Here is a 19996-nt window from a genome sequence, read left to right as displayed (position 1 = left end):
ACCATACTTAAAGCTGTTATACATTGTATTATGTTCTCCAAATATTTGCTGCTGTACTTAGTGATGGATTAAGATCTCCTGGCTACATGAATGTTGAGCGTAGTCACTGATTTGCTTTGGCCAATGAAATGTGAGAAGTGATGCATATCACTTTCAAGATAACACTCTCAAAGCTCATGTGAAATTCTACCATCTTTCTTTTCTCTCTTTTAACAAAGGGCAATATATGAAAAGGGCAATATCCCAAATAGTGGTTGCATCATCAGCCTGGGTCTCAGAATGATGAGGATGTGAAGAGGCAGCAGACCCAAGACAGACATGTGATAAATATGGAGCATGAATAAGAAATACACCTTTGCTTTTGTAAGCCTCATTCTAGCTCAACTGTTTCTCATGGATTAGGGGCCAGACACACCTAGCTCGGAATTTCAGCTGTAGAACCTCAGACAAATCACTTAACCTCTTGAAGCTTCCATTTTCTCATCCATGAAATGGGGACGATAATGGCACTCATCTCACTGGGTTGTTGAGAGACTTAAATACAAAAATGCAAGTAAACTGCTCAGCACAGTGCCCGATACTTAGAAAACACTTGATACATGTTACCTACTATTATTGTAAAACATATTTAGGGCACAGGAATAAAAACATGGGCGTATATGAAAGAGATGAACAATTATGAAGCAGAATAATTGGTCATAAATCTTCTTTTAACACTTAATTTTTTAAAATAATACTCAGTGGGGCACTTGGGTGGCTTAGCCAGTTGAACGTCTGACTCTCAATATTGGCTCAGGTTGTGATCTCACGGTTTGTGAGACTGAGCCCTGTGTCAGGCTCTGTGCTGGCAGCATGGAGCCTGCTTAGGATTCTCTCTCTCTCCTTCCCTCTCTCAAAATAAATAAATAAATAAATATTTAAAAAATATAAGTCAGTATTTATGACTCTATGCAGTAAGAATAATGGCTCCCAAAGATGTCCGAATCTCAATCCCCAGAACCTGTCAGTATGTCACCTTATATAGCAAAAGGGACTTTGCAAATGTGATTAAGTGAAGGATTTTAGAGATGGCAGTTTATCCTGGATAATCCAGGTAGGACTGATGCAATACAAAGGGTTTTATAAGCGAAAGAGGGAGGCTGGAGAGTCAGCAAGAGAAGGAAATGTGAGGATGGCAGCAGAGTTAGGGGCAATCCAGTTGCTGGCTGGAAGAGTCAAGGAATGCAGGAAGCCTCCAGAAGATGGAGAGCCATTAGCATGGATGCTCTGCTATGGCCTCCATTAGGACACAGACCTGCCACCACCTGGATTTTAGTCCAGTGTGACCATTTGGACTTTTGACCTCCAGAACCATAAAATAATGTAATATAATATGCCACTAAATGCGTGGTAATTTGTTACAGCATCAGTAAGAAACTAATTCAGGCCCAATCCTTTTTCTGTCATTTCAGCTTTGCTTCTTGTCAACAGGTAGTCTCATTTTCCTCAGTCCAAAATCAGAAAGGTTTGGGTAGGCCTTTTTTAGATCCCAAAGCATGCTGACTCATCAATTGGGCCCCTGCCTGTGGCCACCCTTTCCTGCCAACTCCCTCCTCCATCCCACATGATCCCACCCTATCAATCTCACATACATAGTTTCAAATCATAAAAGGAATTTTCTATTTTAATTTTAAAATGACATGTTATACTTTGCTCACTGTATGTATTTTCCAGTCACTATTGAATGATAAAATTAAGGCCAGAAGGCCAGGCTCTTAGATAAACCTGAATTATGCCAGCATGTTTCTTATCATGACTTTTTCCAGAATTCTCTTCTAGCAAATGAATTCTTCCATCATCAAGAGAATGTCACATAAATTCTCTTGATGATAAACGAATTCATTTACTAGAGTAATATAGGAGGCATATGGTAGCAATTAAAAAAAAATATCATTGGTTGCTGAAATTTTGTTTGATTATAAACAGGGAGAAGTGATTGTTGTTGTTTGCTTCTTTTAGGGACTTTTATTTTACTTCATACATTTTTTTTTTATTCCAGGATAGTTAACATACAGCATTATATTAGTTTCAGGTATACAATTTAGTAATTCAACAATTCTATACATTACTCTGTGCTCATCATGATAAGTGTATTCTTCAATCCCCATCACCTATTCCACCCATCCCCCCACTCACCCTCCCTCTGTAACTACCAGTTTGTTCTCTACAGTTGAGAGTCTGTTTCTTGGTTTCTGTTTTTTTCCCTTTGTTCATTTGTTTCTTAAATTCCACATATGAGTGAAATCATATCGTATTTGTCTTTCTCTACTTGACTTATTTTGCTTAGCATAATATTCTATAGCTCCATCCATGTTGTTGCAAATGGCAAGATTTCATTTTTTTTTATGGCTGAATAACATTCCAGTGTATGTATGTGTATATATATATATATATATATATATATATATATATATACCACATCTTTTTTATCCATTCATCTATCAATGGACACTTGGGCTTCTTCCATATCTTAGCTATTATAAATAATGCTGTAATAAACATAGGGGTGCATATATACTTTTGAACTGGTGTTTTTGTATTACTTGAGTAAATACCCAATAGTGCGATTACTCGATCATAGGGTGGTTCTATTATTAATTTCTTGAGGGATCTCCATCCTGTTTTCCTTTTTATTGGTTTTGGTGATGGCAGACAAGAGACAAGAGGAATATTTGTCATCTCTTTCGCACAGGCACTTTTCAAACTTTTCAGCTCACCTGTCTGTAGTATGTAGGCTGTGCAGGTGCTTCAGGGGTCTCCCTTATGCTGGCAAACCTGGAAAAAAGCCTGCTCAATGTACTACCATTTCCAGGACTATCTCTGCTTCAGGGGTTCTTGGTTCCTTCACTGCTCATGCTTGGAGTTAAGAGAATGAGTCACATGGGGAGGTGTAAATTTCCTGACCCTTCCAACTATAGTTCATAGAGTTAGCCACAAAACTTGTAAATATTCTCTTTGCGTTCTAAATTAAGATAGTAATTTTGTGCTCAGGCGGCTACTTTTTTTTTTTTTTTTTGCTTCCCATTGACTCCCAACTCACAGAGCCCAGGCTGAGAGTAAACAACTTTCCAGAATCTCCTCAACCATAAAATGCTGGTTAGTTTTTGTTATTTTCCCTATTAAAATAGGGTTGCAGTATGGGAGGGGTACCCTCTACCAGTCCTGGTGCCAGAAAATAAACCTTTTATCTGTCTTTATACCTGGCCTTTTCTTTCTTTTTTTAAAAAGTTTAATTTTGAGAGAGAGAGAGAGAGAGAGAGAGAGAGGGAGGGAGGGAGAGAGAGAGAATGAGGAGGGGAGGGGCAGAGAGAGAGGGAGAGAACGAATCCCAAGCAGGCTCTGTACTGCCAGTGCAGAGCCCAATTTGGGCTTGATCTCACAAACCGTGAGATCATGATCTGAGCCGAAATCAAGAGTCGGATGCTTAACTGATTGAGCCGCCCAGGCACCTGGTTGACCTTTTATTTCTAAGTGTCCCCCCATTACTTTAGAGGTCAGGGCTGTGAGCAACAACCCCCCCCCCCCCCCGCCTCAACTCGAAACTCCTCTTCTTTCTGATATCCAGTCCTAGGGAAGGGTGGTCTGGCTACTCTCCAGTGACCAGCATCTCCCTCTCGGAGTGTAGTGTAAAATCTTAATACGTACAGTATACTCACTATCCTCATGCTAGATTTTTACTATTACATTTCAGCCTGGATTCTGCAGTGGAAAACTTAGTGCAACATAACTTTCATTCAATATTTTTATCTAAATATGGTTACACCCATTTTTAGCTAGATATTGCAGGAATTGGTATCTGAACCATACCAAAGAGCAGATGGAGTTGGCTTTTTCTGAGGAAGACAAAGCATTAGGTTTTCTTGTCTTAGTTGTGAAAATGCCAGCTTGAGCAATTAACTGGCTGGTGTCCTAATTGTCTTAATGTGTGAATCACAGGGGCCATATGGCCCACCTGATCAATTGTGTGGGTATGAAGAAGGGGAGGGAAAAAAGGAATCCAAAGGGGCATAGTTAGTCACTCAAGTCTACCATTTATGTCAGAAGTGTGTTGGTTGCCAGTAAAGATTTGTAGATGTAGCTGCTGGGAGAAGCGAGCAGCATGGCGTGTCTCTGAGCTGGTCTTGCCTTCATATTATAGGGAGATGAAAATATTTTTTGGAGTCTAAATTACATGTGTGAAGAAACAGGAGGTAGCAATGGGGTTCTATGTATGAAGAAATAAAGCCAATTAAAAATACTTATCATCATCTTTGAAGTTCTAAAAAAAAAATCTTGTCAAGAATATAACCCCTCACTTGTGCCCATCTTGAGTAACAGCTGTCTCCCAGTTGCCATCAATTCCTCACTTGCCTTAATGGCAAAGGGTAGAGTCCTACCTTGGATCATATTACTGCTCTTTATTTTCAAAGGCTTCTCTTGAGTGGCAGCCACAAAAATCTCTCTTCTTTGGAAGAATTCAAATAATTTCCAGACATTCATTCATGATTTCACTTATAAACTTAGTTTTAAAAAAATAAGGGTGTAGAACAGGGATTTAAAAGTGGAGTCTACAAGCAGAATTGTTCTGTTTGGTTCTCACAGGATTTTTAAGAAATTTCACATTAAAAAAATGCAGATTTCTCCACGGCTGTAATTAGCTGGAGTTAAGTGGCAATCGCTAGCCTGAGAAAGGGCATAACCCAATCTTCAATTCCCTACAGACATGCGCTGGGCTGGCTTCATTCACTTATACCACCTGCCCGGTCCTATAACTGAACCCTGGCCTGAATAACCACCTCTGACACTATTGGGAAACTGAGGTACAGAGTTACTCTGTGAGGCAAACACAGCGTAAGTCCGCAAGGACTCAGCTTTGTGTGTGAATGGAAGAGGACCTGAAGTGGGGAAAAGTTTTTAAAAGCAACCGGAATGGTTTCTCTATAAACACACAGTGTGGGGGAAGCAAAGAAAGGAAAGTGATGGAGACAGAGAAATCGATGAGGAAATGGGGGAGGAGGGCATGGTTCTCAGGAGAGCTTTGTGCCCATTTGGTAGCAGGGGACAGAATGAAATCCACCAGTCTGTTCCTCATGTGATATTATCTCCCGCAGACAATGCCCAGGTTCCAGACACAGTGTCAACTGGAGATGGCCACATTTGCAGAGGCTGACTTCAAGACATATGTTCACTTTCTCCTCTAAATTCTATAAACTCTGTGTCCTTGGATGAAGCCACTATAGCTTGGGACCTGAACCACCACAGAACTGCTTTCATAAAGTGGCTCTCTGTCCCGCTCGCCAGCCTTTGTGGCTGGTGCTATAGGAGATGCCCATGGTGCTGGATTCAGCATCAGGATGGTACCGGGGCTTTCAATTCTGATATTCCTTTCTGGGTTCAGTATTGAGAATACATGTTTTCTCTGAGAACATGTTTTTTCGTTTTGTTGCTGCTGTGTGTATGTGTGCGTGTGTTTTTAACATTGCAAACATTATAAAGGTTATACCACATCTCCTTGCACTGGTAGGTGAAAGGCCAGATTTCTCTTCTTGCACTGCTGGGTCAAAGGCCAGAATCTGTGGCCAGCCTCCAGTAAGTACAGCAGACATAGTGGAATGGGACACATTTGGGTACTTCATTCTGGTTTTTTTTTTTTTAAATTTCCCAGCCCTTAATTTTCCTTTGTTCTTTTTTCTTGACTATAACTTTTTAAGTGCTTTTTAAAATGTCCTATTGTTATCAGATATTATACAAATACAGAATGAATAACCAAAATGGGCATTCCAGAAAGCAAGGAGTATCTGCAGTTAAATTAGCTCGAGTAAAAGGAAATGGAACCCCATGCTTATGGATACTAAGTTGATTGCAACACGTAATTGAACATTTTAACCACAAAATACTTTCCCATTAATTTAGAATTCAATTTAATTTTGGCTTTGTTCATTTTCCCAAGGTCTTTGATGTAAATTCCTAGCTTCATGAAGATCTATGACTTGTTTGATATAAAGTGTGTGTGTGGATCTTCTAATTGGTTTCTCTCACACCATAGTTAGCTGGCTGGAGTCTGAGATGTGCTGGGTGATATGAGAGGATTCTTTCCCCCACCTCCATCCCAGGGACCTTAACTCCGTGCCGGTTCTGGCCATCCTCCATGAAGATCCTGGCCTTCCTCAATCTCAGAAGCTAGTGTAAACCATGCAGGATCTTAGATTATATAAAGTGAAGGTGATTCCAATTTCTGTTTTTCATGTTGCCCTTTGTCAATGGCTTTTTCTGGGATTTGCCAAGACTCACATCCAAGTCTTGTTGGGATATTTTCCTCCCAATTTAGCTCCCAAGTGAAAATCTACCAACCTCACTTCCTTTTCTAGAGCATTTCTGTACTATTATTGTGTTGTTGGGAAAGAAGAAGGAGTAAGGATGTTAAGAGTGTGTCTGTGCGTATATATATAGGAAAGGGAACAATTGAGATTAAAAAAAATATATGGGTATGATATGAACAAAACATTCCTGAATGCATAAAAAGAGATGTAGGAAGAGAGAGACCTTGCATCCTAGTGTTCTCTGAACTAGACAACATGTGGTGGTGTTGACTGAGGACAGCTTGTTTTGGTTTAGAAATTGAGGGTTGTTTGGTACAGGAATGGCTGTGGGGTAATTCAAGGAGAAGGCACTGTGCAGCTTATATATAAGGCAAATTTGGTGTTTGTAACTCAGGGAGCTTCTTTTCTGGTTGGAGAGAAAGGCTTGCATATGTAACCCAACTAGGAAAAATTCAAGTGTATGATAAATTACTGAATAATATTATTAAAAGTAATAACTGCAATAAATGGGGTGTACCCACAGTTCTAAATTCAACCCATAACCAATTTATGAGAGACTTTCTTAGAGAGCACTTAATTTGGCTTTAGGTTCTCTCCCTAAATTGTAGTGAAAATTTTCATATTTGGTGATTGGAGTTTAATGGATTTCTTGATGTTTATAATCACAACTATGTCTTAAGAGGCCTTCTTTTAATACCTTCTATTATTTTCTAAAACTATCAATGTCACTTATCTTCTAAGAAGTTTTAAAGTCCCATCTCTTAAGTTTCTCCAGCTTTGGTGCTGCAGGACTAAACCCATTAGATATTGGGCCTGGACTACTTAATACTATTGTAGTGAATATGAATTTTCATAGTTGCAGCAACTTATAAAATTCATGTAACTTAAACAGGGCAATTCAAGTTACTTGGTAACTTAACACTTAAAACTTCTGGTTTCTTTCATGCAGATACTTAATCACATAAGATGCCCTGTTCCTTTTCTCATTTCTCCAGGGCTAAGGATTTTCCATCTTGTCATTGATGGAGGAGGTCTGGCGTGAATATCATCTTCGGTCTTTGCTGGTATCTGCTGAGGCTTAGCTGGACCTGCCTGGTCTTTGAAATCTGTCTCTACTCCCATTGTGTCCACTGATGAAGCGTGCTCCCCATGGTTTCTAGTCATCAAATCCTTTACTCTGCATCTTCTTTGCCAACAATACAAGGCCCATTTAAATTCCCCATATGCTCTTAGCCAACCTCCACCTCTCTTTACTAAACATGGAAAAATATATGGCTGCTCTTGCACTCTGTTCTGGGGCTGTGGGAGATTGAGAGTAGGGTGGCTGGAGGGTAGGACAGGCCATTTCAGAAATCCCTTTGGCAGCTTTGTGAAAATCAGTAAAAGGAAACCTTGTTTAAAATAAAGTCACGGGGCACCTGGGTGACTCAGTCAGTTGAGCGTTTTACTCTTGATTTTGGCTCAGGTCATGATCCCAGGGTTGTGGAATCAAGTCCTGAGTTAGGCTTTGTGCTGAGTGTGGAGCCTGCTTAAGATTTTCTCTTTCCCTTTGTCCCTTTTCCCTGCTTGCTCTCTCTCTCTCTCTCTCTTTCTGAAATATAAACAAACAAATAATAAAGTCAGGAAGCTGGAAGGGGAGCTCTTGTGCCTACCACTTGTTGACAACTGCAGACACAACAGGAAGAGACACACTTTGCAAGCCCATACTACTTTAGCTGCTTTACTACCCCAGCAGGAGGAAGGTTTTCTTCTTGCCCAGCAACAGTGCAGCCAATGAGAAACAGACACAACTCAGCCAATGAAAAGTGACCATACTTCAAACCCCCAGTCTACTCCAATGGGCGTTTGTTTCTAACAGTCCCTCCCAATTCCCCTTTCTTCTATAAAAGAGCCTTCCTCTCTGTTTTCTGAACTTGCCTATGGTTTTGCTATAGCTTTCATGTTCTGAATTACAATTCTCTGCTATTCCTGAATAAACTTTTTCTTTTCTTTCTTCCTTTCTTCCTTCCTTTCTTTCTTTCTTTTTTTTTTTTTTTTGTGTGTGCTTGTAAAATAACTGACTTATTTTTAAAGTATACTTGTACATACCTTTCTACTCTCCTGGCTGTCCTGTGATGAAAGAAGCCCTTGGAGGATTTCTTGTCAGGGTTCCAGTGTTCAAGTTGGGAGCTAGTCCTCCCCACTCTTAGATGGCTGTCTTTTCCAGGATGGTCTCTACCAACTCCCCAAGGGTTTTGATCCCTGGAGGGGTAACTGTGAGAATCTTTTTCTCAAGATCCTGCACCAGCTATATACTCTCTAAATTTTCTCTAAGTTCCTCAAACCCATCTCAGAAAAAGTTCTTATTGCCTCTTTGTGTGGTGGAGATAATGGCTTATACATCATCACGTTTTTCCTCCTTATGTTTTATGTTATAAACTCTATGCACTTAGTGCTCCAGGATTTGCCTCTGAAGAGCTAAATTTTTTTTTCAATGCTATTGTATCTTCTCCTCTCAAGAGGCTATTTTGAAATTCAAAGCAAAGCATTTGACTTGCTGAATTCAGCTCTTGCTAGGTTCTTCCGTACTCTCTCCTCTTTAGGATAAAAGCGTTAGCCTAAAGATCTAATTTTAATGGTGAAAATGTTGTAGGGTAAAAAGGAAATGCCAAGAAGTAAGAATATATCTGTGAATATTTTAAAATATTTTACAGCCATTTATATGATATGAACTGAATAACTTAGGTGGTCTACTATAAAATTTTGCTCTTTGGGGAGGAATTGGAAAGAAGCTAGGCACATTTCTCAAGATATTAAGCTTAAATAGTTTGTGAAATTTACCATAAGAGGCAGATTTTTCTCTTCCTCCTTGGCTTTGAAAATATTCCCTGTATCACCCCCTTCTTTTCCATGATCTTCCATAACCTGGGAGGGTTAGTTGGCAAAATTCCACACAGTAAGCAAGACGTACTGCCATTTAAGAGGCTCAAACTATCTCCTTGGGGAAAAACAAAAACCCTGTGGCTAAAAATGTCAAGTCTGGGATCTTAAAGTTCTATTGCAGAAACTGGGGCGGGGGGGAATGTTATTTTCTTGGTGGGAGACTAGGTTGGATCACTGGAATGTCTTTTTCCCAGCTTGTTAATTTATATGATTTGAGGAAAATAGACCTTAAAAGTAGTATACAAAGCACAATTTTTTTGGAGAACAAAAGTGAGCACCAGTTACATCAGTATTTTGAGAAATGTTTTTATGAATTTTTAATACAATTTGCAAATGATGAAATATCACATTTAAAAGAATCAATTAAATGCTTAAATAGGGACTTAAGCCCCTAATTATTGGGAAAAGGTAAAAATTCCCAGATTTCTGAGTTCATGATAGTAAACTTGTATTTCTTTCATAATATTCACATAATGTTCATGACAAATATAGTTCAAATGGAGATGTTTTATTCCCAACATGGATTGTTCAAATGAAACTCACTTATGTTGAGTATCACCATGCCAGGGATATAGACCATAGAAAAATTATTCCTGGGGTTCTTGGGTGACTCAGTCAGTTAAGCATCTGACTCTTGGTTTGGCTCAGGTCATGATCTCACGGCTCTGTGGGTTCAAGCCCCAAATCAGGCTCTGCATTGGTAGTGTGGAGCCTGCTTGGGATTCTCTCTCCCTCTCTCGGCCCCTCCCCACTCACACTGTTTCTGTCTCTCTCAAAATAAATGAATTAAAAAAAAGAAAAAGTATTCCTGACTGATGTATGTATTGTTCATGTGTGTAAAAATGTGTATGTATGTGCATATATAATTTTATACGTTCATAAAATTTTTGAACATTGAAAAGAATTTTTACCCACTAGAAAGAGTTTGCTATTTCAATCTCTCACACCATAATTTTACATCATGGAGTAGTGGTTAAGAGCATGGGTGCTGGATCTGATTGCCTGGGCTAAAACCATTAATTTGCTGTGTGACCTTGGGCAAGGTACTGGACCTTTTTGTATAGCAGTAACCTCATCTCTAAGAAGAGGGCAATAGCTACACCTGACCCATGAAGTGGCTGTGGGGATTAAGTGAATTAGAACATGGCATTGTATAAAGTACAAAATAAATGTGAACTTTACTCAGTAACATTACTAGTAAGTGCAAGGCCCATGCTAGCTGCCTTGGAAGATAAAAGAGACACAGTCTTAACCCTTACATGGCTTACAGTCTAATTGAAAACTCAAGCTATAGTCTCATGTAAAGTTAAATATTAATGCCTGAGAAGAAAATCAGCAGTTCAGTTCAGCTGCATAGACCATCCTCTTAAATACAGAAGCCATATAGGCTGGGTGACCTGGAGTATCTTTATATAAAGTGGTAGTCTCACATTTGTTTCTCTTCACCTGACGCTTATCTCTTTGACATGATGAAAACAGGCTGGAGGCAGACTGTGTAATAAACATCATTTGCAGTGGCCCAGCCTACATTAACCTTGCAGTGGTTTTGCCATGGATGAGCAGTAAATGACGCAGATGCCGAGGCTGGATTAAGGCTCTTGACAACAGAGGTTGGTTGAGCTGTGAGTGCTCTGAGAAGTGGGCCAGCCCACCAATTTCTGCAATTTTTAGAGGGGCAGTGACTGCTTCAGCTAATTTTTAAGTTTTTCTGAGATTTACAGACAATTTCAGACAGTGGTTATCCAGTTTTAAGTGGTAATTTTGTACAAGGACTGGCACAAAACTGCATGTCTAATTGCCTGACAAATATTACAGTTAACTTCTCTGTGAGATTGAGGACAGGACTACTTACGATGGTCTGGGATGTTCATGGAAGGCCTTGGGAAGAAGTAGTTATGAAAGAGCCTTCAACAAGAATTTAAGGTAATCCTTGGACTAATCCTTTTTAAATCAAATATTAATTGCCCTTATTATTTTTTTTAATAAAGAGGAATGCCTTTATTTATTTATTTTAAAAATTTTAAGTAGGCTCCAAGCCTGATGTGGGGCTTGTACTCACGACCCTGAGATCAAGAGTCACATGTTCTACCAACTGAGCCAGCCAGGCACATCATCCCTTAACTCAATTTTTAAATTAATCACTCTGGATTTTCACCTACACACTGTCCCTGAATGGTGCTCATTTCAAAAGATAATTTTGTGTCTAAGTTATGAGTTTAATACATTTTCATTATGTTGATAGGAGTATATAACCTTTATCTATAAAACTGCTTCTGTGGGGAAAACAGGGGTATTCTGAATTTCAGATCAATTTAGAAACCCATTTTTTAAAAACTCTACTTTGGTTGGTTCTTTCACTCAACAATTATTGCTTTTCATTAGTATCAGACACTGTTGTAGGCCCACGTGAACAAAAGAAAGACACCTGACCCCATGGAGTTAAAACATTCTGGAGAGGAGAGACAGTTAAACAATATACCGAAGAAATAACCGTGTAGTGCGTTGGAAGGCAATAAATCCCAAGGAATAAAGAAAAAACAGTGCAGGGTATGAGGGATGGGGATGCGTGGCAATTTTAAACAGGATGGTTACGGAGAAGATTACACTTAAGCAAAGTGTGAAGGGAGCCAGCCAAGATGACCACTTAAAGTGAGGGAAGAGTATATAAGGCAGAAGAGCCAGTGCAAAGTTGCAGCAGGAGCTGACCTAGTGAGTCTGAAGAATAGCAAGGAGGCCAGTACAGTTGGAAAGGAGTTGGGGGGGGGGCAAGAAGATGAGGTCAGAGAGGTAAGCTGGGTAGTGGCAGGAGGGAACTTGCTAGATCACATACAGCCTTGCAGGATTGCAGAGCCTTTGAGAAAGTCAGCGGTCACTTGCACTGGGCTGGCTTAAAGTAAGGCCTGCTTGTATCAAAAGAATTTCTCTTCTCCCCTGTCTCCTATACTTCAACTTTAATGTGGATACAAATAAACTGAGATCCTGTTAAAATTCAAATTCTGATTTCATCATCCTGGGGCAAGGCCTGAAATTCTCCATTTTTAACAAGTGTCCAGGTGATGCCAGGCTGCCAGCCTACAAGGACACATTGACAAATAAGAGGAGGGAGGGGTTGAGTTCCCAGGGGCTTTGGAACTTACTTCTCCATTAGCTGGGTGCAAGGGACTTATTGTTCCCCGTGAGCCTGAAAAGATAACCTCAGAAGGTTTTTGTTCGTTGTCTTTTTGGTCATGGTCTCGGCACGTGCTACACTATTTCAAGGTCCTATCACTTGGCTAGTAACAACAGGGTCTAGAACTTGCTCCAGGAACAAGAGCTAAGTTGTCCGGCTTTTTCCATGCAGTGTCTAAGAAGTTTCTAGGGCCTCCTCACTGCTACTATGGAGGCTCTGATTCTTAACTTCAACTTGGGAAACGCTGCTGCACTCCCTGAATAATTAAATTCTCTGACCACATTCCTGTCTCACTCCAGTTGCAGAAGTTCTGTACAGGTCCTATACCTTCAGTGAAAGGCCAGCTGTGTAAACGAGGCCTGAGGCAGCTAGAGGATTTGGGGTAGGCCACCAAGCAGAAGAGAGAATACCCTGCCAATGCCTATTTTACAAGCAAGGCTGGCCTTCTTAAGAGCCAGTGCAGTAATTTGCAGGCGGAGCAGCCCTGGAAGGACTGGCCGCTTGCAAATATAAAGCACAGGGTAGGAGTCAGATGGGCTTGGGTTTGAATTGTGCTTCTACCCCTTACTGTGTAACATCAGGAATATTCCTTGGTGTCCCAGAGCCACAGTTTTCTCATCTGGAAAATGGGAATGACAACAACGCTTCCCTCATTTATTGAGATAATGCACATAAAGCATGCAGTGCGTAACCTGGTTCATAATGATGCTCATAAAATACTAGTAATTATTTTTATAATTATTAGTAACATCCCACCTATCAAATCGCTTTGTGGCCTGGCACTACGGTACCTACCTTTACATTCTCTGGAGTTAAGGCACCATGGCAAATCCCTCAGCAAAGGCTTTCAAAGAGAAAAACACAGGGACCAATAGCAGTTTCATCTTGGCAAATGTCACACGAGGTAATAGGAGGCACTGAAGATGTTTAGTTTAGAAAGTAGATGATGGGGGGACACACGTGGTAATAGTTGTCGCCATGCTGTCTTGTATGAGAGGAATTAGACATGCTCTATGAGACCCAGCGGGTCAACTGACACCAACGGGAAGAAAGTGGAGGACGGCACACGCATCCATTAACAGACAAAGCGAGGAAGGGGGCGATGGAGGAGGGGGGCGTCCGTGAGGGTCGGCTCGTGCGCAGCTGCGGCGGCGGAGCCAATCACCGCGCGCAGCCCGTCCTCGCGCGAGGGTACAGTCGTACAGCCGTGACGTCGGCGGTTGCCATGGAGAGGCCCGCTCAGTTGCGACCGCGAGCTGGCGCCAGGGGCCGCGGGGTCGGAGCGTGGCTTTGAAGCTGCTTCCGCTACCACCATGAGCGGCCGAAGTAGGGGTAGAAAGTCCTCCCGCGCCAAAAACCGGGGCAAAGGCCGAGGCAAAGCCCGAGTTCGCGCTGCTCCTGACGACGCCCCCCGCGACCCGGACCCAACACAGTGCCAGAGGCTCGGGGAGGAAACCCAGGCGGCACAGGTGCAGGCTGGCGCGGGTTGGGGTGGCCTGGAAACCGCTGCGCCCGCGCCGCCCCGTCGGCCCGGGGAGGAGGCTGCCTGCCGGCTCCCCCTGGATTGTGGCCTCGCGCTCCGGGCCCGAGCTGCGGGGGGTCGCGGGCAGGCTGCGACCAGGCCCGGCCTGGGGAAGGCCACATCCCTCTCGGAGCGCCTAGCGACAGACACGGTCTTCGTGGGAACCGTGGGAACCGTGGGAAGGCCAAAAAATGGCCCCCGCGTTGGAAATCGGCGTGGTGCTGCTGGGAAGAAGGCCTCAGAAACCTGTAGCGCAGCGGGGAGAGTACCTCAGGCCCTAGCTGGTGGGAAGCTGAAGAAAGGGGCCACTGGGGAGAGCGTCTCCGCCCCTGTGGGAGAAGAAACGAAGGTGGAGAAGGATGCAGGGTCAGGGCCCCTGGCGACAGATGGCAGCATGGATACGCTGGAGACCGTCCAGCTGAAGCTGGAGACCATGAACGCCCAGGCGGACAGGGCCTACCTTCGGCTCTCGCGCAAGTTCGGGCAGTTGCGACTGCATCACTTAGAGCGCAGGAACCTCCTCATCCAGAGTATCCCAGGTTTCTGGGGGCAGGCTTTTCAGAACCACCCCCAGCTCTCATCCTTTCTGAACAACCAAGATAAAGAGGTTCTCAGCTACTTGAACAGCCTGGAGGTGGAAGAGCTTGGCCTCGCGAGATTGGGCTACAAAATCAAGTTCTACTTCGGGCGCAACCCCTATTTCCAAAATAAGGTGCTCATCAAGGAATACGGGTGTGGGCCTTCGGGTCAGGTGGTGTCTCGTTCTACTCCAATCCAGTGGCTCCCGGGCCATGATCTCCAGTCGTTAAGCCAGGGCAACCCAGACAACAGCCGTAGCTTCTTTGGGTGGTTTTCAAACCACAGCTCCATTGAGTCTGACAAGATTGTGGAGATCATCAACGAGGAACTGTGGCCCAATCCCCTGCAGTACTACCTTATGAGTGAAGGGGCCCGTGCAGAGAAAGGAAAGGAGGGCAGGCAAGGTCCAGCAAGGCAGCCAGTGGAGACCCCTGAGCCTGGGGCAAACAAGTCCAACTGATCCTGCACTAGTCTCCCTACTACCTCCTGTTGGACCTGTGCCTAGCTAACCACGTGTGTTTGGCCGTCTGCCTTCTCTTCATGTTGGCCTCTGTGCACTGTATTCCCTTTGGACTTCAGTTACAAGAATATGGTATTTATGATCATGTTCTTTGGCCCCCTCGTGGCCTTGCTTTTTTCACATTAGTGTTACATGTTAAATGATCTCACCCCTACTGTTTATACGTTAAGCACACATGCTTCAAGTGTGTGCTGCCTTTGTCTACATTGCCTGGACCGTGTTCTTGGCTCTGGCCTTTCCCAGCTGTCTTTAACATGGACACTCATGAGTCATCCTCCACAAGGACCAGTGCATCCTCGAGCTCTGCTGCTCCAGGGCCAGTGACTTGCTGAGCTTTGTGTTCATGCTGGCCATGCGTGCCATCTGTGGCAAAGTCTTCTGTTGCCACTGCAGAATGAAGCTAGCACACATGGTATTGGCCATCAGCCAAAACTGATTGTTCCAAGGCCCTGGGGCCACCAGCCAAGGTTCTACCACCTACTGGGTCTCTGGCTTTGGCTAGGGGCCTATGCTGCCCTGCTGGATATGTGGAATAGCACTTGACTGCTGGGCATGGATGAGGTTAAGGGTGAGAAGCATAATGCCATGTGTTCTATACCATTATGCGTCTCTTCCTGCCTCTGGGTCCTTATGATGAACCTTCGTCAAGGTCAACACTGTACCCCATCACTGTCAGGCCACTGAGATTTGTCTAGGTTGCTATTGGCCCCGCTTGGCTTCCCAGTCAATGAGGACCTCAAGAACTGCCTGTGGACCAAGGCCCCCTGCCAGTGCATGAGACACACACCTACCTTCCCCAGCCTTCTAGGAACCCTACTGCTTGCCAGACTGATGGGCGGGTATGTGACATGTGCTCACTGTCATCGTGCTGCGGCTCCAGGTGAGAGTGAGGACTGGACCCACATACAATCTAGGTACCTTTGTCAACTCTTCTCATCCCTTGCTAGCATATGACCAGAGTGCTATAGTGGGGTTGTGGGGAAGAGGGATTTTTGATCTATGGGCCTGTGTCTACTTTATCTCACACCTCAATACCTCCTTACTTGCCCTTCCTTCACTTCTCTTCCTTCTTCCCTCCCTTCCTTTCCTGTCCTCCTTTCTTACTCCTCTACTCCCTTCCTTCCTTCCTTTTTTGTTTCAATATTACTACAGCTCAGAAAGTGAAAACAACTGAAAAGCCAAGGTTGTCTGCATACAGCTAGTGAGAGAGCTAGGACTTGCTGTGCACACTCACACATTGGGCTGACAGAGGGCAGAGGAAACCAGAAGGCCAAGGTCTGTAGTCGGACCTTGGTCCCGACTCCTGGATGCACTCTATAATTCTGAAGTTGAAAATTCTTTTCATGGCTAACATGCTAGAATTATAAGTCCCAAGGCAGCAGTGTTGTGGACTTAGTGTTTACTCCTGTTCCAACTTTTTTGTGTGTGCCCCATAAAACCCAGTTGTCTCATATTGTTTCTTTCTCTGTGGTAGCCTCTGGCCATCTGGCCCTCGTTCCCCAGCTTTCTACCCTCAACAGTCCTTTGCTGTCTTTACTTCTACCTTCAGATACCCTTAGGAGTAGGCTTTCGTCTTGGGGCATGGGGTCAGGGTGGGCGGAATCTGTTCTGGATCACCAAGGCTCATTCCCAGTGGGTGTAAAAGCTGAGCTAGGCCCTTTTTCTCCTTCACATCCCTAAGGGTGATGCATTAAGACTGTAACTCCCGTTCCTTGTGGGAGACCTTGTTCTGAGTTCCCCAGGGGCTGGGGTGGCCTTGACTCAAAATTGTATACAGGATGTGCCAGGCAAGGCAGTGGTAGCAAAAACAGAGTAGGAATGAACCTGATGTGGAGATGGGCCTGGAGAGGCAGATAGAAACGGGTGAAGAAACCTCAGGGAGAGTATGCCTATTTCTCAGTGATGGGGGGACAGGGAGGGACCTTTTCCAGAGTGAGGAGAGGAGAGTTAAAGGGATCATGGGACAATCACAATGCCTAGATGTAGGTTTGCCCCAAGTTTTGTTCAGTCATTAACTCATCAATAGTGGATTTTATAAATCACAGAAACAAACCCAAAACAGAATAATGTTACTTTGGATGCTTTCTCTTTTCTAGGTGTGGCCTTGCGTATGTGGAAGATTGATGCTATATGCTGCTTATTTTTGCCATAAGTAAAATCTTACCACTAATGGGAATATGTAGCAGAGTAGGTCTGCTTTTTTTTTTTTTTTTTTAATGTTTTTCTCTTTATTGTGGACATTTTCAGACATGCACAGAAGTGGAGAGGATGGTCCCTGGACCCTGAGTACCCATCACCTAGCTACATCAATTATGATCAACCTGGTATCTTCCTCTCCCCACCTATATTGTTGATGGAAAGTCCAACACTGTGCCAATTTAAACTTGACTACTTTGGGAGATCAGGACTCTCTTTTGGTGGTGATAGTGGTGGGGTGCACTATCATGATCACATCAGGTCTGCTTTTTGCTTTGAATGTTAACTGATGAAGTTCTAGAAATGGGCCTTAGAAGTGAAACTCTTCAAGATTGACAGGGAGTACTCAAAAAGAGATGAAAATGTGCTCTCTTTCCCCTGCATCACAACAGGAGAGAGACTGTTGTGTTGTAAATCTTTCAAAGACTGATATAAGGTGCTTACTTGAGACCCTTCACCAGAATATCAGTCTTTTTTGCCTGTAAAAGATGGAGACTTGTGTGACTGTTAGAAATACCATCAGCTTGTCCTGGTCTCGTGATATAACTGTGGTCTTGAAAGTATAATTTGGTAATTGTTGCTGTGTTCTGTAAAAATAATCTCCCAAAAGTAATCAGTAACTGGTTGTCTTACTTGCTAATTTGACATCCTGGTAATAATGCAATTATTCCTTTGTTCCTAAGTATAAATAGTTGTAAGCCTGCATGCATTATGGAAAAATAAAAATCTGTATCTCTGTTATATTTTTTATTTTTAAAAAAGAATTGGAAGGTTAAGCTGAAGCTGGGTAGTTGAGGGGATGTGTACATTGGCCTCGAGTGATTCCTAGGTCTCAGGCCCTTGTGTGACTAGCTATATCACAATACACAAAATTCAGATTCCCAAGCCCTTAGCAGATAATGACATTCTGTGGTTCTGGGAGGAAGCCAGGGAGTTCTTGTTCTTAACAAGTTTTCCAGGTGATTGTAGTGTAAATCCAGTGCTTCTCAAATTTTAGAGTACATCTGAATTGTGTGAGGAAACTATTAAAATATGAATTCTGATTCAGTAGTTCAGGGTGGAAACAGAGATGCTGCATTTCTTTTTTTTTATTTAATTTTTTTTAGTGTTTTGTTCTTAGAGAGAGACAGAGCACGAGCAGGGGAGGGGCAGAGTGAGAGAGGTACACAAAATCGGAAGCAGGCTCCAAGTTCTGAGCTGTCAGCACAGAGCCTGATGCAGGGCTCGAACTCACAAGCTGTGAGATCATGACCTGAGCCGAAGTCGGACGCTTTACTGACTGAGCCACCCAGGCACCCTGGAGATGCTGCATTTCTAACAAAATTCCAGGTGATTTCAGTGCTGGTGGTTTGTGAACTACTTTGAGTGCCTAAGGAGGTGATGTTCAAGTCCCATTCAAACGGGAGTAACAGTGTTCAGCCTTGGCTACACACTAGAATTATCTGGGACACTTAAATATGCTGCCAGAGCTTTGTACAAATGCCAGGTAAATCAGAATGTGGGAAGGGGTTGGTCCAGATACAGGTATTTTAGAAACATCTTAGGTGATTCTTTTGTCTATCTAGAGTTGAGAACTAGGGTTACTGATGCTGTTCTAACACATCTATAAAAAGGTTAATTCTAGTAATCAAGAGAAGCATCAGCAGACAACAGAATGCCACATAGCTGCCCAGCAGAAAATAGTTGGAAAAAATTAGAAGTGGGTTGTTAAATGACAAGATAATAAAATTAGTTTACATGAGAAAGGGCTTGAATCAGTAAGTGTGCAGTGTTCAGAGCATAGTAGGTATTAAGATATTGAATGAATGAATGAATTTAAAACAGTTTATAGAAAAATGCCTCTGGGCTAGTCTGATAATTAAATTAGTAAAGTAGATGAAATTTGTTTATAAGGATGTATTAGTTTGTTGGGGCTTCCATAACAGAGTATCATGGACTGGTGGCTTAAACACCAGAAATTTACTTCCTCAGTTTTGGAGGCTAGAAGTCTCAGATTGAGGTGTTGGTAGGGTTAATCTCGGAAGACCTCTCTCCTTGGTCGTAGATGGTCGTCTTCTGTCTTCACACTGTCTTCCCTCTGTGTGAGCCTGGGAGTAGTGGACGGTTGTGGAAGTTGTGTGTGGCTGTTCTGCAGGCCTAGATTGTTTCCCTGGGGGCATTGCGGGCCTCGTGTTGCTACATCTTCAAAGGGGAGTGGGAAGAATCAGGATTTTTATGTAGAATCTCCCAATTTTGAATGCTATCAACTAAAAAAAATTTTTTTAAACCCCTAAAGCCTCACTACTAGTGATACGGGGAATGCAAATCGGTATGGAGAGCAGCCTCTTTTTCAGGCTCAAGCCTCTTCTTGGGATTCATGCCGACTCCTCTGGAGTTAGGAATTTGGGGAGGCTTTCTGCCCAGTTCAGCTCACACACTTGCTTTTTCATGGGTATGAAGCCTCCACTTACCAGGCCTCCCTTTCACAGCCCTCCACTTGGGTTCCATCTGATCTGGGATTCACTACCTTCCCATGGGCTCATTCATTTATTGAATGTGCCAGTCTTGGTGTAGACATTAGAAATATAGCTGTGAACAAATAGAACTTTGAATTCTGCCCCCCTCCTAGGTTTCAACCTCTTCTCAGATTTTGCCTGGGATTATCTGTCAGTCTATTTCTTTTTTCCCTTTTCCTGCATAGGGCTTCTGAATGTTTTAGATCAATATGGGAACTAAAAGAAAGTCTCTTTTTCACCCTCTGACCTCCTAGA

General features: G+C 42.9%; 1 protein-coding gene and 1 long non-coding RNA gene across 10 annotated transcripts in view; one reads left to right on the top strand and one right to left on the bottom strand.

Moving 5' to 3' along the window:
• The window catches only part of LOC122235013, a 40243-nt gene extending 26704 nt beyond the window's left edge, over positions 1-13539 (bottom strand). For all 5 annotated transcript variants that reach the window (XR_006213082.1, XR_006213085.1, XR_006213081.1 and 2 more), the window contains exon 1: positions 13225-13539. This is a non-coding gene — a long non-coding RNA (uncharacterized LOC122235013). The remainder of the gene's footprint in view (positions 1-13224) is intronic.
• Positions 13540-13668: 129 nt separating this feature from the next.
• On the top strand, positions 13669-17987 carry TSPYL5 (TSPY like 5). Of its 5 annotated transcripts, XM_042973494.1 has the most exons (3): positions 13669-15930; positions 17147-17202; positions 17298-17987. In XM_042973494.1, exon 1 carries the CDS (start codon positions 13743-13745, stop codon positions 14988-14990), a length of 1248 nt encoding a protein of 415 aa, XP_042829428.1. In that variant the 5' UTR covers positions 13669-13742; the 3' UTR covers positions 14991-15930; positions 17147-17202; positions 17298-17987. The 5 variants fall into 5 exon arrangements, with proteins under 5 accessions (XP_042829428.1, XP_042829430.1, XP_042829427.1 ...); XM_042973496.1 differs by lacking the exon at positions 17147-17202; XM_042973493.1 differs by having other exon boundaries at positions 17147-17987.
• Positions 17988-19996: the final 2009 nt, after the last annotated feature.

The sequence above is a fragment of the Panthera tigris genome, chromosome F2 (genome assembly GCF_018350195.1).
Source record: "Panthera tigris isolate Pti1 chromosome F2, P.tigris_Pti1_mat1.1, whole genome shotgun sequence".
Classification (NCBI taxonomy): Eukaryota; Metazoa; Chordata; class Mammalia; order Carnivora; family Felidae; genus Panthera; species Panthera tigris.
This window is presented reverse-complemented; position numbering and strand designations above follow the sequence as displayed.